At 37.6% G+C, this 17,244-nt stretch overlaps 1 protein-coding gene across 15 annotated transcripts in view; it reads left to right on the plus strand.

The window, feature by feature from the left end:
* Positions 1-16,641, plus strand: part of sky (GTPase-activating protein skywalker) — a 55,574-nt gene extending 38,933 nt beyond the window's left edge. For 4 of the 15 annotated variants that reach the window (XM_033379994.1, XM_015180760.2, XM_033379996.1 and 1 more), the window contains exons 4-13: positions 1,243-1,445; positions 1,504-1,708; positions 9,663-9,787; positions 9,870-10,198; positions 10,262-10,433; positions 10,804-10,833; positions 12,417-12,503; positions 13,797-13,955; positions 14,019-14,239; positions 14,323-14,464. In XM_033379994.1, the coding sequence (XP_033235885.1) occupies positions 1,243-1,445; positions 1,504-1,708; positions 9,663-9,787; positions 9,870-10,198; positions 10,262-10,433; positions 10,804-10,833; positions 12,417-12,503; positions 13,797-13,955; positions 14,019-14,239; positions 14,323-14,464 (1,673 nt within the window). Of the gene's footprint in view, positions 1-1,242; positions 1,446-1,503; positions 1,709-9,662; positions 9,788-9,869; positions 10,199-10,261; positions 10,434-10,803; positions 10,834-12,416; positions 12,504-13,051; positions 13,109-13,796; positions 13,956-14,018; positions 14,240-14,322 lie in introns of all 15 variants that reach the window. The other 11 variants (XM_015180755.2, XM_015180759.2, XM_015180763.2 and 8 more) reach the window with 11 other exon arrangements.
* The last annotated feature ends 603 nt before the right edge of the window (positions 16,642-17,244 follow it).

Genomic DNA, 17,244 nt, shown 5'->3' on the forward strand with positions numbered 1-17,244 from the left:
TCATATGGTTGCTATATCGTTTGGAGAGAGGGTAAAATGGCTGTCAGGAACGCCAGATAATTACATTTGAATAGATCTTTGGTATTCGATTACATGAATTCTTCTATAATTTAGTATTTATGACTGCAAGCTGAAGGAAGTATCTCGAATGAGTGACATATTTAAATTTCGAAATTTATCGATTAATAATTCGATAAGTCGTCTCTTTTGATTTAATTGTTTTTAATTTCTAACAAATTAATTAATAATCAATAATTAATATATGTTAGCCTTAATGAGGATAAACGGATCCGATTATCGATAATCATTAAATAATCAATAAATTCGGTAGCAAATAGTAATTCTAGAATTAATTTATTTTCCATCGGTGATATATTAATGGGTAAATCCACCCACCCATTAATCCATTATTTCTCAGTTGATATTTGATATTTGCCTGAATTATCCAAATACTTTTCCTTTTTGCTTGAAATATTTCACAAAGTTGTACTTTGATCCATGAGAATAACGCCCTTTCAATATCAATTGCTCAACATTTCAACTTATTTTATGATTTTTACGTGTACCTCCTATGGGTGATGGTAGACAAACCTATAAACTCTTTTCTGATAAACGATTTCCCAAGAAATGTTTTGCTTCAAACCAAAATTACCATTAAATATTTATAGTTCCAGTGAACCTTAGCAAATTGGTGGAGCACTTCATGGAGTATTCTGTTTGGTGTTTTATTTATTTTTTGTTTTTTTTTTTTTTGGTTTTGTTTTTTTTATCAATATAAGTATCAAAACTTATCTGATGCATTTTCTCAAGTATTTTATTTTGACCACTTGTCGAATGAGTAATTTCGAACATTACGTACACGCCGCTCTTACAGGCGAAATTTAACTACTTATCGGTGCGAATATACGTGTATTTATATCTTGAGCAGTGGTCTGCGTGCAGGTTGCGACTTTGATGATAGTGAAAGAATGGTTCCTGCGCACTCAAGAGCCCCCCCTAAAACAAATAGAAAATAACAATAACAATCATGTCATATGATTAGATGGCCCTCAAGTGGCAGCTGAAACGGCAGCCTCAAACACTTCTTTGGACCATGGCCTGATCTTCAGTGCTTCAGTGCGTAGAGTAATGACCTTACCTAAGTGGAATTAGCTTGTTGTTTAATCAATTGAAATGTTACTATATTTAATCCGTAATCAAACCCTTGCTAATCGCATTCGTACAATCGATCTATATTTACAGGCAAGGAGCCGGCACTGCGCTCCTACACGGAAATCCAACAGCTGCTGCAGCAGGGCAAGAAGCGTGACGTAAAGAACATACTCAGAGAGAACTCCTGGCCGATCAACTCGCCCATACGTGCCCAGCTATGGCCGATGCTATGCGGCCAGCACCTGACCAAGCAGCAAATGCTCGATGGGTTCTACTGGGAGATGGTCCATCAGGTAAATCAGCGAACCCCAACTAAATAATGAATGGTATATAAATTTTGTCATCTCCAAGGTTTTTGGCACCACAGAGCTGTCGGAGAAACCGATTATGCTGCCCGCCTTTGTGGATGCCACACACTGTTTGCCCTATCACCTGACCAGCACGGGCCGTGCCGTTGCCGATCGCATTGTGAATGTGTTGGGCTATGATTGCCCCGATATTACCTACAGTCCAGTATTGTATCCCATTACATCGATACTTTTGCATTTCATGTCGGGTAAGTTATCGAAAAACGATCATTAATTGGGAGTTGGGGAGCAATAGTAGAGGAAATCGGTGTCCAGGATTTTACAGATATATATATATATAGTATACATAAAACTTGAATCATTATGTTCCTATCTTGTATTGAGATTCGAGCTCAGTTATATTCCTTGTCCTCCTTATTTTCCATTCATCCCTCCGATGACAAACCTGCGCAATCTTACATTTTTAATAAGTATAACATTATTACTTGTTTCTGTGTTTTTCTGGATGTTCTATCTATAGGATAGGGGGGTACTCCACACCAATCCACTCCACTCCACACCACACACGTGAAGTGTCAATATTTGCTCAAGTCATTTTTATCGCCTCAACAAAATACACAAATAAGTGGCACAATTGTAAGGCAACTCAGTCTGCCGCCTGCCTTCTCTCACTCTACTCTTACTATACATCTCTCTCGCTCTCTTAATTTCTATATATTGGAGGGGAATATGGGAGATTCTCTGTGCGAGTATCGCAGCTCATTGCAAATTGATGTATCGTGATTTAGTGGCTAATTGATTTGGCCAACATGCAATGAGCCGGGCCATCAAATATGCGTAATTACAAATGTAAATTTCGTCTTTTCTTCTCTTCCTTTTGTACAACTTTTGACAGTACAGTGTAGTTCATGGCTTTAGGGCAGATTAAAGGTTAGCGATCGATATGGTGTGGATATAAGAACATACTGAAGGTTTTTTGAATATGTGATTTTTTCACGTATATAGCATTTTCAGAAAATAATTTATCGAATGGGTAAAGTTATCGGAGCAAATTCTTTTTTTTTTTAGTTTAGTTTATTGAGGAAATAATTAAGGACATCCAGATTTAAGTTGGGGAGTCGAATAGTTTCTAAAATTTAACCAAAAACTCTGTTTGATAATAATCGATATAGGTAATCGAATCAAAACTAATAGTAATCGAAATTGCAATAGTGATCCAATCGGATCGGACTGTGATTGTGATTCTTTCTATTCAATAAATCCCGTTGTCGTCAAAGGGAAGCACAGGTTCAACTGCTTGCCAGACATACAATCACGCAACGCACAGTGAACAGTGAACCTTTTCCAGTGAACCTCGTTCTTGACCGTAGTCAAATGATCAACGTCTAACAGTCTGCTGTACGCGTAGTTCCGCATTTGGTGGATGTTTTGTTGTTGTTTTTTGTAATTGTTTGTATTACTTTATTATCAGGCTGCTCAGCATTGTCGGGGGCGCACACAGTCTTTGTAGCTTAATCTATTTAATATATACAGCACAGTACAGTACAGTACAGTATTTGTACAGAAATTGGTTAAATCCAGTCAGGTGTGGACATAGATGTGTGCAATTCTGGCAAAATCCAGACAATTGTTTGGGAATTTAGTGGAAATTTCCAAGTAACAAAACGGAGGAGACGCTGGAGGAAGAGGAGGAGTGAAAGGTAATCATCTTTAACCTTCAGAGATCTATGCATTTCGGAAGCTTTTGTTTAAGCGATTCCCAGGCTTAAAATACAGATTAAACAAACAGCTGGTCATGTGCCTATAAGCGATGATAACCCCCGAGACCTCATCGATACTGCAACGTATAGGTAGGCCCCTAATCTATTCCATCGGCAGCTATTGAACCCTAAGATCAGATCAGTTCAGACCCCATTCATAGAACAACAGAGGCAAGAGAGCGATCGTTCAAGTTTCTAAGTATCGCTCCTCCCATTATGACCGTTATTATCTCATATTTATTCCCAATTATCTCGAATTTCGTTGGGTCTATATATAGTGTTAATGTACATACAGGAGGGAGGCTTATGCGTCTTACTTTTGGCGGGGGGAGAGCCTCTCTCTGCTGATAAGCCGATTGGGGGAGAGGTCAGACCCGGCGGCGTTTGCTTGTCATTCTGAAGGTTTGTTTACACTGAACGAAATTTTTGTTACTGCCCCTTTTCCCATCTGTCTATCTATCTGTCTATCTGTCTGTCTGGGGCAGACATTAAAATTCAATTCCGGTCGAGATCTCAAGGCAGAGTATTGTCTCTCCCTCTATTATGATTTCGTATTTTGTACACAGAACAACGTTGTCTGAATGTATTCGTGCTATAGAAATCCCATTCAATCCAATTTGAACTGAATTCCAAATTTCTGTGGTTCATAAATCTGCCATAAAATCTTTAGAGATATTAAAAAAGGGATACCGTTAAAGGAATGGTAAACAATACTAGTACAGTCGAAACTCAAGGGGAAGTCGTTTTACGTAAAATTCGTAATACAGAAGTAATTTTTGCAGCATATACATAGCATTGCAGTGTTCTGGAAATAAATTTGTTATATAGAGAACTTTGTTGTACGGAAATTCGACTGTAGTTATTTATTTATTATTTCCGAGAATTTTATTATGTACTCCTTGACGCTGTCACGTGGACCTGCAGCGTTTTCTGGTGAGCCATAATTTCCGTTTCGATTGCATATTCGATGAGAGCCGGACTGCATTCGTCACATATTTGATGGCGGCATTGCGACGTGTTTCTCCTACAGACCCACATCCATAGAGAGAGAGTTCAGGGCCAAACAGCGGAAATTCATGGATGGAAGATAACCTATGCCTTGGCCGCCAACGATGTGTTTAGAATTTTGAAGGAGCCGAAGAGTGGCAGACGAATTAAAGCAAAAATCTTAACAGATCTTCCTTGTACTTGAATATATATCATCTATGTACATATATATTCCCTTGAATATTCCATCCATTTTTCCAACCATAAACTGAAAATTTAATACTTTTTCCATATTGTAAACCCAAAAACTGTGTGGAATAAACAGAATCAAAAGAAACAGAAACGGAATGGGCAGCTGCAAAAAATAAAAATCTCCATAAAGTGTCCAAATGAAGGACACTCCAAAATCGAAATCGAAATCAAACGAAACGAATCAAAATGAAAATGAATGGAAAAACTGACAGGGCATGAGATGGCAGTGGCAGTGGCATGGCAGTGGCGATGAGCTGCATGTTCAATCAACGCATTTCCATATTGAATATTCCGCTCCTTCTTCTTTGTTGTTTGTGTATTTGTGTGCATTTTCAAGTTCAAGAGTCTGCCGCCACGCCGCCGGTACATAAGCAAATGTTTAAAGTGATATAGATAGTAGTACCATATGCAAACGTATCTTTGTATCTGTCTCTGTCTGTTTGCATTCTGTTTGCTGCCTCTGACGTCATTGCCATATGTACGACTCGACTCGATTCGCTTCGATTCGATTGGGGGGCTCTTTCTGCAATTTGCGAATTTCGATTCGCCTTTACCCCACTTAAAGTAAACAGAAAGGCAAACGAAGGAGGAGGTGGTGGAAGATTCTCAAGGCTTCTTCCCCATTGCTCTACTCTCTGTCTCTATCTCCCACTTGAGTTCTCTTCAATTCGTAGTTTACTGACACACTTTTCTTAGGTGCTTGATAATACAGTGACGGCAGGACAGGAGTGCGCCCTAGAGTAGAGTAGTATCAGGGATTTCTCTGACTGAGAAATAAATGGCATCGTATTTTATTTTTGCGGTATTGTACCCAAACGCGGCCTGAACTTTGTTTTTGCATTCTCGTCCGCAGAGCTTTCAGGATATAAAGAGAGAGATCGTAAGGTTCCGCTTAAGGAAGAGCCTTCTAAATAGAGAGAGAGAGGGAAAGAAAGAGCTTAAACTTTATTATTGCATTCACGGCCGCAGAGCTTTCGGGATATAAAAAAAAGTTCCTGTAAAGCTCCTTTCATAGGAAAATTTTCATTTAAGACCGATTGTCGGGAGTGTAACATTTCTCTTTCCTATGAGATCTCTTCTCCAAGGAAACTTTTAGCCTGAACAGAGCTCTTACTGTATGTTCTTCTAGAATTGCTCTTCTCTATTGTTTCTGTTTTCCTCTGCTCTGCTGTGATTTGGCTAATGACGAAAACACGTGAGCATAAAATTCGCATAAAACGTAGACTGAAAACCCAGAATAGAAACAAAACAAATGCTCGCATATTTGTACTCTTTCCTTTATGACGGCTTTGTTTGCCTATTCCATTGCCTGTTCCTCTATTGTTCCTAATGTTTATCTCATTCCATGTCGTTCCGCCTCCCCCACTGTTTTGTGGCGTTGCGGGTGTGTGCCCTGCCCAAACATTCTCGCCTCATGCATATTTATTTTGCACGGTTCTTATATGGAGGAGTGTGGCTGCGACTCATCATCAAATCTACATATGTACATATATACGAATACGAGTAGTTGGGGATTCGAGGCACGCACAATTCAGATTAAAATATATGGCATATTCTATATATACGTGTTGCACGAGTATGTACTTCTATTTCGATGGTTTGCTATTTTTTGACGTCAGCCTTGAGGCAGGTGGGGAGTGGTAAAAAAAAAGGTGAATATTTAGAGTGAAAGAATCCATTTGGACGCAAGGCATTTAAGGGTATAGTAAACATCTGTAAGGGCACTTAGATCCCCATCTCAGATCTTAGATCGAGGAGAACTTTCACTGTGGTATATGCTATAGCGATTAAGCCCCATTCATCCATGACCTAACTAAACAAATTAAAGTGTATACCATACAAACAAATGACCATCCGTTAATGTATTAGTAAGCTTTGCACCGCTACGCACAATTTTGATGGAAAGCTCTCTCTCATTGTTCTGTCGGTGTGTGAAAGCTCTTTTGCAGGGCATTCAATGGTGTCTTCATTGCTGACTTCTGCAGTCTACCCCCCCATTTAGCAATTGAAAAAATGTTATTTTCGCTTTTATTTAAATTTATTATGTGTTTCTGCGGCCCGTCTGTCCGTCTTTCGGTCTTGGAAATATTTGCATTGTTTATGTTTGAGTTTGTTGAGCTAATTAAGGCGGAGGCAGAAACGGATGATTCCTGTTTTCTGTCTTCTATCTTAACTTGAGGTTGTTTAGATGTGATACTATTTTTAGACGGGTTTACGACTGTATCTTTTGGTCTCTCACCTACTGGCTCATAAATAACTCGGCACGTGCTCGCTAACGTCTAAATAATGGCACTTTTTCTGCCCCCTTCTCTCCCTGCTCCATTGTCCGATGGCAGTTCAACCTTTGGATGTTTGCTAGCCACTGTAGCCACTGTAGCCCATTGTATTTTGTATACACAACCCACTTAAATGTAGCTCAAAACCTTATCGGACACACAATACATATGGAAACCCTAGCGATTTATAGTTTAGCGTTTTATTGTGATTATTTTTTCCAGAGCTTAATTGCCTAATTAGAGGCTCATTGGTGTGTGCGAGACAGTTCTTTGATTAATTTCTACTTTAAATTGTTTACTTTACTATGCACGGTAGTCGGGGCTTTTATTCTAGGGTATATTGCTGTTGTGGGGTTGGATGTAAAAGGTCAGGGAAAAGGCAAAGGATCTACATATATAGTCAAGTTTTTCTGCCAGTCAGTGGATCACAAAGTTCTGTGTATATTTCTGATGTTTTTTTCTCTTAGCAAAAGATACCGGGCTACTATTTACTAGAGTTTCATATAAAGCTATTATTCAGGACAAAGAGTACAATACTTTTACTCTTTCTTTGTTCTCTCTTCTGCAATGTATAAATGTGTATTTCCTGGCTAGAGTAGGGTATCCTAAAGTCCTACTACTTTATCTACTACAACGTTCATTCTTATTCCACTTCGAAATCGTTGACTTTAGCTTGATCTTGCCGCTCTCGTTTGCTCTTTCTTATTGATAATGATGGTTCATTAAAATTTGAGTTGTCGCCTGTGGAATGCAAATATTTGCAGATTAATGCCCACATTGCAATTGCCATTGCAATGCCAATGCCAGTTCCGAATACTGCAGTCGGCGAATATGACTCTGCGTCATGCCCGCTCTCCGACTCTTGCCCGTAAGATATTTAATAAACTTATCAAATGTTTGCCAACTTGGGTTGGAGGCTTTCCGCAACAGATAAAGTTCAATGGGCGGTCGCAGGGGACGCTGCTCTCCCGACTCGGCTTTCCGCTCCCCGCTGAACGCTTTGGAAAAGCCAATTATAATTAAAAGCAATCTCTTATAAACTAAGCCAAACCGCCTTAGGCTAGTGTAATCCACTGATAAGTTCCTGCCCGGCACAATCCACTGATAACGACATCGGCGCGGCAGATCGACTTTTGTTTACTCGAGCGTTTGAAAGCAATTAAACTTTGTAATGCAAAACAGGAGCCACAAGCAGCACAAATCAATATGGAGGCGCCTCCTCCTTATCATCCGCACTCCAGAAAAGAAAGGTTCAATTCGGTTCAGTATCTAAATTGAATTTAAAGTCCCCCTAATCGACTGATTGCTAATTGATGGTTGCATTTTTATATGAAATGTTTACACATTTACACTGCTGATTTGTAATCAAAGTTCTTTTTACAAACATCAGATAATACAGCTAATGAATCCCCCACGAACTCTTCTGCGGAATGGGAATTATTTTTAGCACTCGCCATTGCATAAATTGATCTAATTTTGTAATCAAATAATCAGGCACCACATACTGCATGTATTATATCCGAGTGTACACAGAGAGTACAAATTGCCACCCTGCTAATTATGGTTTTTCGCAATTGAAGAGAGGGGCAAATGGAGATGGAAAATGGCATTTGTGATGTGCTGGTCAAAGTGCATCCCAGACAGAGTCTCAAGGCAAGCTCTCAATTCAATTTTCCTCTGCGTCATTGCGGTAATGCATTTGCTCGTAGTCAGCGACAGAACCACAAACCCATATACCGTATACCATATACCACCTCCCTCTCATCCAATCAACACTTGGATGGAGATGGATCCCCCATCGCCCTGAGCTTTGAGCTGCTGCTGCAGTAGTTCCACAATTAAATTAGAAACCCGCTCGGTTTTATTGTACAGTGTTTGATGGACGGGGGTGGGGTGTTCTCTATAGAGGTGGAAGGCTGGATAAATTGTGGTTGAGGTTAGGCCCGTCATAAGGTTGATAATTGTTAGGAAAAACTGCAATTTGATCACTGCGATAGACTGACTGACTGCCAGGGCATATTGTTTACCATCTATTACATATGCAACGCGATAAATTGGTTAGATTTGATGGATCATATTTAAACAGAGCATTCGCTGAGTGTATGATGGATTTATACCATTGAGTGCTTGCTGAATCCTGGGCACATAATCAATTAAAAGTTATTTTCAACACTTAAAACTTCTGTTGACTCTTAAGGAACCTCTTAGCCTTTAGGATGATCTTCATTTTTTTAATGATTATTACTATTACAAGGTCTAAGGCACCTAAGATTGTGATTAGCAGGGGGATTATATAGAACAGAGGTGGGCTGACATTTTGAATTTGAGAACAGACCAACAACAAAAATCACTTATCATTGTGCCGTATCATGCACACGCAATGTATGTGGTTTTTACAATTTGGGAGATATGACAGTAGTTCCCACTTACATTGTAGAAGACTCCAGATGGGTATTTTTCCCCCAATCCTGTTAGGGGTTCACTTATGCTGTCCCCCATGTATACGGCAGGAGATTCAATCTTGATGTGACACTTTATTAAATGACAGTGTGAAATATCTTAAATGGAATCTGGAAAGTTCTTTAGTTTCTAGGATTGTCATTTATAGTTGCTAAGAAAACTTTGATTAGATCTTGACCAGTTGACACAGTCTATTGAATATAAAATCTTACTCAGTATATGAATATATTTATAACCATAACAAGTGATTGAATGTGTTTGAATACAACAATTTCTATTATAAGCTTAGCAGTCAACAATCATCGATAATACGAAGCTACAGATAATTGTTTGAGAGATCGCTGCAACCAATTATAGGCCTTCGAAGTGCTCCCTTAACACATAGTAAATGCGATGAAAAGATGAATAATCATCCACAGATCCAACAGCTTTCCTAATATTCGTCAATTCTTGATTTTTATTTGCAGAGGAGGAAGCCTACATGTGCCTCGCCGGTCTGGTGGGCAGCAAGGAGAAGGTATTCATCAATCAAACCAAACTACAGCATGAGGTCACCTGGAAGACGGTGATGCAGATAGCCAAAAAGCACACGGTAAGCACACTCACCTCAATCATCGCCCAAGCAATCAATCAATCAATCAATCGTTAATCAAATAATTTTGTATTTTAAATAGAAAAGTGCAATTTCGTATTTCCAACGTATTTGTCCGGGCCTGAAGCTGGAGCGCGTATTCATGGACTGGTGCTGGTGGATATTAGCCGGTCTACCCTTCCAGCATCTGGTGCGGATCATGGACTGTTATTTCCACGAGGGCATCAAGGTCCTGTACCGTGTGGCCCTGGTCGTGCTCAATCTGTTCCACAAGGAGTGCCAGTCGAACAACGAATGGAGTCCGGATAATATTAAAAATGACATTGGCAACGCTTTGATCAAGTTCTGCAAGAAGATACCAGTGTCGCCGGCGAAACTTCTCCATGCCGCGTTTAGTATTAGGGGACTGAGGTATGGTAGCTCTTGAAACAGAGTAGAATTCCATATAAATAATTCCTGTTATCCATTTTGCAGTACCCAGTATATTTCTAGAATATTTATCAAGACTGAAATGCTACTAAAAAGCCGTTCCGTGCTCAATAGCGGTTCGAAGCAATTAATCAAATCGCGTTCAAGTGATAATCTGCCCACTAGTCAGTCGCAGGTGAACATTCAGATGATGTCGCATACATTGACCATCCGTGAGGTATGTAATCCATAATCCAATCCAGAGTTTCCCTGCACCCTACCGCCCCCCACCCAAACCAAACCAAACCAAAACCCACCATCACACAAAGTACAAATATACAAAGAAACAAAGAGAAACCATAGCCCAGCCAGATGTTAGGCCTAGTACTACTATCTCTGGAACCCCAAACAAATACTCTCTACTACACAGCACAAATACGAAACACTTTTGTCTAATGGTAAACTCTTATTTCCATCTGTTTTTTATATATATCTTTTTTTTTCTTCTGGTTATGTTTCTGAAACAACTTGAACGCACGCCCCCAACAAACAAACAAAACAAAAACAAAAAAAAAACCAAAATATATTTATGTAAATCCATAAACCAGAAGCTGCACTCCGAGAGCTGTCGCAACTTGGTATGAGGCTAGAAGCAAATTATTCCAAATTATACAAAATACTCATACTGATAATGATAATTATATAATTGCTGATGTTGGATTGAATCTGCTTGTTCTGTTCCTGTTCGGTTGTTCATATTTCTTTTCATATACATATTGTATGATAATGTTTATTGAATGAGTTTCAGTTCAATTCATTTGTTCAGCTATCAAATTGCTTACCGATGCTTCGAGTCGAGAACCAAAAAGCCTTAGACCGAAGATAATGCATGAAGCTTAGATGAGGGATACAAAGAATACGTGAATATCGGTTATGTGCTAATATCTGTTATACCCGTCTAGAAATTTTATACTTCAGAGGCATACAAATATAATGCTTGTCGTATTTCTAAGACAAAACAAAGTGCTTTCAAAGTGGAAATTGTATACAAGCAGGTGTTCATGTAATAGAAAATTGTACAGTCTTCTGCTTTACAATCTTCAAAGATTATAATACGAGTATAAAGGTACCAGATTCTTCATCATTTCTCAACAACTTAATGTGCTTTCTCGATATTTTGTTGATAGTTTACAAATCGATTTTTTTGATAACAAATAAAACAATGAATCGATGTATTATCGGGACTACTTCTACCTAAGAGACAATATAATAAAATAAATATTTTCTACCTAAGCCTTATAGAATTCAAAATAAATGATCGACCTTTTCTACTATCAACATTTCAAATATCGATTGATCGTTTATCGATAAAAACGATTTCTGTATGCATTCAGATCTCCGTTTAGTGAACGATTTCTTTGATAGCATTAGCATATAACCGATATCAAATGCAAATTGCAATTGTTTTGAGAACATTGTACAATGTGTGGGAGATCTTAAGATTGGTTTAATCTGAAAGCCAAAGACTTCCCCGAGTTATACAATGCCAAAGGCATCGTCATATCTCTCTGGAAACTTTCCCGCAATTGACAAATTCGACTCAAGTTTTGTGTTCGTTCTGCTGCCACTTGACTTTTGTTTTTTGTTATTTTATTTCCATTTTGTTTTTGCTGAATGAACTAAATTTTCGTTTCGTTCTGTTTTACTTATCAAATCAAAGCTAAAGCACTGCCACAAAAACATACAAACAAAAAACCACTCATGATTATAATACACACAACCATACAACATACAGCTTTATAAACATATAAATATACATATATATTTTTTATATACAAACATAGCTTTTCTATTAAAAATATATTCCAAAAAACAATATACTCACTAAAACAGAAATATACATAAACCAAAATAAACCAGAAAACCAGAAACCAATATAATATCCTGCTCCTTTATATGAACAAAAATCTTTATAAAAATGTTATTTCTATTTTTCTTGTACCCTTTTTTTGCTGCCTTGGCAAACGAATGAATGAATCAAAAAATCAAAATCAAAATCAAAATCTGATAACATTTGCGTACGCTTTGATCAATGTATATTCACATATTCGATATCGATGAAAAAACAACTAACTTCTGCGGGTTCATTTTTCTTCATTATGGGTGCATACACACACACATATAAATATATATAAATATATATTCCATTTACCATATGTAGGGCGAAAAGTCGCCCGGTCATAGAGCTATCGCGATGGGCGTCTATCCCATACACAATCTGAAAAGTCAAGTCTGTAAGAACGAAGATGTAAGTGAAAGTCAAAGTCAAACTCCAAAAAAACCACTCCACTCTACAGAGAACCCTCCCAGCACACAACAACATTTCAATTACATATGAAACGTTTTATAAACATCTATTATCTAAATATATATCCAAGCATAGCTAAATTATTAAAAGCTTTTGTGCACACACTTTATGATTCCATATTCCAAAAACTATGCATGAAATGCTGGAAATTTTCATCAATCCGTTTTTGACTTCAATTTTGATAGAAAATTAAGACGATTTCGGTTTCAATTTGATAGAAATTAATGATGATTTTAGTTGATTTTTATACTTCAATATTTGCTAGTTGTTTTTTTTATGCCCCCATATGATTTTCTTGAGTGGGAAATACTTAAGATATAGATTATTAAATGGAGAAGATTTGAAGATGATCTACCCCATATCGTTTTCATTATTATACCCCAAGACCCCACCCAACATCCGACATATCGCCTATTTTTTTTTTCTGTTTTGGTTTCTTTCGTTTTGCAATATATATGTATATCCATCTATATATATCTTTTTCATAGCATTTTGGTTTGCCGGGCACAAAGAATTTCATAAAAACCTGGACGGATAGACAATTTGTAAGCATTGCATTGCATATTGAGAAAAAAAAACAAATCCCCCACTCCTCCAAAAAACTCCAATATCTTTTCCATTTGCCATTCCCCTCTCCATGTCTCCTTCCATATGAATGCAATTTCCCTCCATTTGTACTTCCCAACCGAAAAATTTCAATTTCGTGCCGTCTTAGAAAATGTTTTGGACAAATGTTTTGTCTATGTAAAAGTGTCTTTGTCCCGCCTAGACTATAGAGATCATCTATGGATCATCTGATAAAATCTCATCAACCATTCATAAATCAGAAAAAAAAACTATGGAAGTTTTACAAGCGCTGCTGCTGCTGCTGCTACCAATGCTGCTGCCTACAGTTTGAGCTGCTGCTGAATTTGCGCCGTAGTCATACCTCTTAGACCATCCTTAGAGTCGCCCTTACCCCATAGATCTGTTGAGAGTTCTTTTACCCGTATATACATATATATGTTACTTTGGCTTTTAGTTGGTTTTCGTTGGCTTTTGGCCTTATAGTTCATGTTATTTCACGTCTTTTTTGATACCCTACGCCTACTACAATACGTATTTACTTTGTTTTGTCATTGGCTAATTGCTACCCTCTTAAATCAGTTACTTGTACGAGTAGTTGTAGCAACAAAGACACCTGCTCTTTTGGTAATATAACAAAACTGATAAATGATATCTGTGTTCCTTTAGCTATTCACGTTGTGGTCGTGGCTGCCTGTGCGGATAACAATGTACCAACCGGTGCTGCTGTACACCACAGAAGAGCACGGCTGCTCTCTGACCACATTCTACGTGCGGGTGGAGCAGCACGAGCCCACGCTGCTGATGATCAAGACTTGCAATAATGAGGTACGTTTCAAGAAAAACCACATATCAAAAATATATTGTAATAACTCCTCTCTATAATCGCAGGTCTTTGGCGCCTATTGCTCATCGCGCTGGTTCGAAAGGAATGTCAAGGATGACAAGGGCCAGCGGCAGGCCTACTTTGGCACCGGCGAAACCTTCCTGTTTTCCTTGTATCCAGAGCGAGCCAAGTACCCCTGGGTGGGCATTGAGGGTGACAAGGATCTGGGGCACAGTTCCGAGCTGTTTATGGCAGCCGATTCCAAAATGATTACAATCGGTGGAGGGTAAGTCGTGACGTTGAATCGATACTGTACCTGTTTCACCCACTAATATATGGCTTCTCTTTCCTGTGCTCTTTCCTGTTTAGTGAGGGTCAGGCCATCTGGATGGACGAGAATATACGTTTTGGCAAAACGGATGGTTGCAAGACCTTCAACAATCCCCCGCTCTGTCCATCCGGTGACTTTGAGATCCGCGTACTGGAGGTCTATGGCTTTGTGGGCATCTAAGGGGCATCGGAAGCTCTGTTCAATTCAACCAATATTGCCCGCCGACGATCAAGTGCTCAGCCAAAACCTACCCTTATGCATCTCCACCACCACCACCAAAACCACTCAAACCTAAAGATTTCAATACAAACACACTTCCTTCCGCAACTCCTGGCGGAAGATGATCGTAAAATGTTTCAACATTTATAAAAACCTATTTATAAATAAATTTATCGAAAGTGGCAGAAAGCAGCAGTTTAGCCGTCGTGTTAATGTTAAATGTTTCAACATGAATGAAAAATTGATTGATAAAAACATACAAATTATATATTATATAATGGAAATACTCTGTGAGTTCATGTTTCAAAACGCAAAGCTTTGAAATTACAATACAATACAATAGTTGTTATACAGTAATAACCCCTATACACATATACCATATATACTATACATAAACATATATCTATACGTATGCATAAACAATTACTATATAATATGTGTATAACTAAATGTAAATCCGTATTTCTATAGCCATGAAAAATGTTGAAAAGGATAAACCTATAATATTGAAAATGAAAAATGGAAAAGTGAAAAATGGAGAATGGAGAATGGAAAAGAAATGTTTATTATTGTTTATTATAATTTCGTTTAGCATGTATTTTATTTTTTCTTTTTTCTGTAAACCAACCAAATTTACTGACTTGACTGAATTCGTTATTAATGTTGTTAAGATTATTATTGCTATGTGTATAGAAAGTGTATGTAAACCTTGTATAAATTGCATTGAGACCGACCCAATCGAATGTGTCTCTGAACGGTTCACTCCTCCATTTGGTCGCAACTAAAAAAATATATATAGATAAAGCAAAACCCAAACCATGTTTCGATTAAAGCTACAAATGATATGCTCAGATACAACATATACCATATATTAGAACCCACAATACGATATATAGCCCACAATTGATACAAATGTAAAGCCAATGTCCTTAGCCAAAAGAGTCTGTAATCTGCTTAAAGTTCACAGAGAGAGTAAGAGAGCGTCCCACGTACTCATGTCAAATTGATCTCAAAATGGAAACAAAATGTAGAAAGAAATGTATTACAAGTTGAAGGCTACATGGAAATGAAATGCATAAACAAACCCGATGGAAATTCAATAATTATTTTAAGATTCCATTCCATATTCAATACCAACGAAATTCTTTGCTCACAGACACACAAACACCCGCGCACTCACGAAATTTTTGCACACTTTTCTAGTCAGTTTTTATGTTAAAGAAAAAGAAAGAAAAAAAATACGAATATGATGTGTGGGATAGGTCTCTTCCTGTGTATGCCTCTCTTGATCTGACTTTGAGTGATTACAGACTCTGTTGGATCAGTGGAACGATCATTGCACTACTCAAGCGAATTGTTACAACTAAAAAATGGAAAAGCCACAACGAAAATTGAAGGGAAATTGAAGACATGGGCCACAGATTGCACCAAATGACAGGCAAGGCAACACTCCACAACGATTGTGGAGGCTGGTACTCCACAATACCCCACTATCCAATCCAATCCAATCCCCATCCTTTCCCCATACAAGATCTAATGCAATCTGTGGGGTATACATAGGTAGAGAGAGAGAGAGAGAGAGAGTGGCAGTTGAAGCTACAAGTAAATATGAATAGTTCTTTAGGTTTAAAATAAACTCTCTGTGTTGTTGTTGTTACTATGATTCAATTGTATATGTGTATGTACGTAAGCGCAGCATTATATGGCCTATGAAATAAAATAACCGATCTATACATTACAAAATACCAGCTGCAAATAGTTGAACAAGTTGATCCCTGATGTTGATACACGAGCTAATGCTAAGCGATAAATAAGAGAATGAAATCCGTTTGTTACTTGTTTCTGAATGTGAATTACTTTATTTGGTTGACTAATTCTTACACAATCGATCGATGATATGATAATGTTTATAGAGCTTAAGACGGTGGAATGCTTGGAGCGGATTGTTTGTGGCATTGACTCAGTCGCTCCACTCCCACCCGGAGGATTCTCGGAGATTCTGCTGGGATGAAGGGAACGCTTACATGGACAGTATTTGGTAAAGCAAACACTAAATCTTTTGTACATAAAAACTGTTTTCTATCTGAATTGTTCTCAATGTGTAGTTTATACTATTTGATATATGCCTATATATTATATACAGATAATTACCCATATACATATATATTTATATTTGAATGTTATTTATGTGTAGCCCTGCAAGCCCTGAAATGAATAGATATAGGATATAGCCAGCAGCTAAGCCTAAGCCCCATAAATCATGCTATAGTGATCGTGTGTTATCTATGTACCCACATACCCAAACAATAATTTATGCAGCAAAACTGGAATTAAATGTACATCCTGTGTACAATATATACAATAGAGTATATATGAATATTATATTTAAAGATCAATTGAGTGTGTATTGCTGATTGAAAGAGTGACGAGTGTGTTTTGTTTTTCAAATGTTATTTTATTTAATTTATGCATATTTTTAATCGATAAATCCTAATTACAAAACACACATACACACACAGACAGACACTTACTTACATACACACACATATATAGTAGGAGACGAGTAAATTTTTATTCAATAAATTATATTATTAAACAAACAAGAATACCTATTATATAAATATATATATGTATGTTAAATCATTTTAGTGGATGTGTAAAAAAACGGAAACAAAATCAAATAAATGAAAATTAAAACAAACTAAATACTATTGTCTCTCCAAGGGAGTTCTCAAAAAAGA

This window comes from Drosophila pseudoobscura, chromosome 4, assembly GCF_009870125.1.
Source record: "Drosophila pseudoobscura strain MV-25-SWS-2005 chromosome 4, UCI_Dpse_MV25, whole genome shotgun sequence".
Lineage (NCBI taxonomy): Eukaryota > Metazoa > Arthropoda > Insecta > Diptera > Drosophilidae > Drosophila > Drosophila pseudoobscura.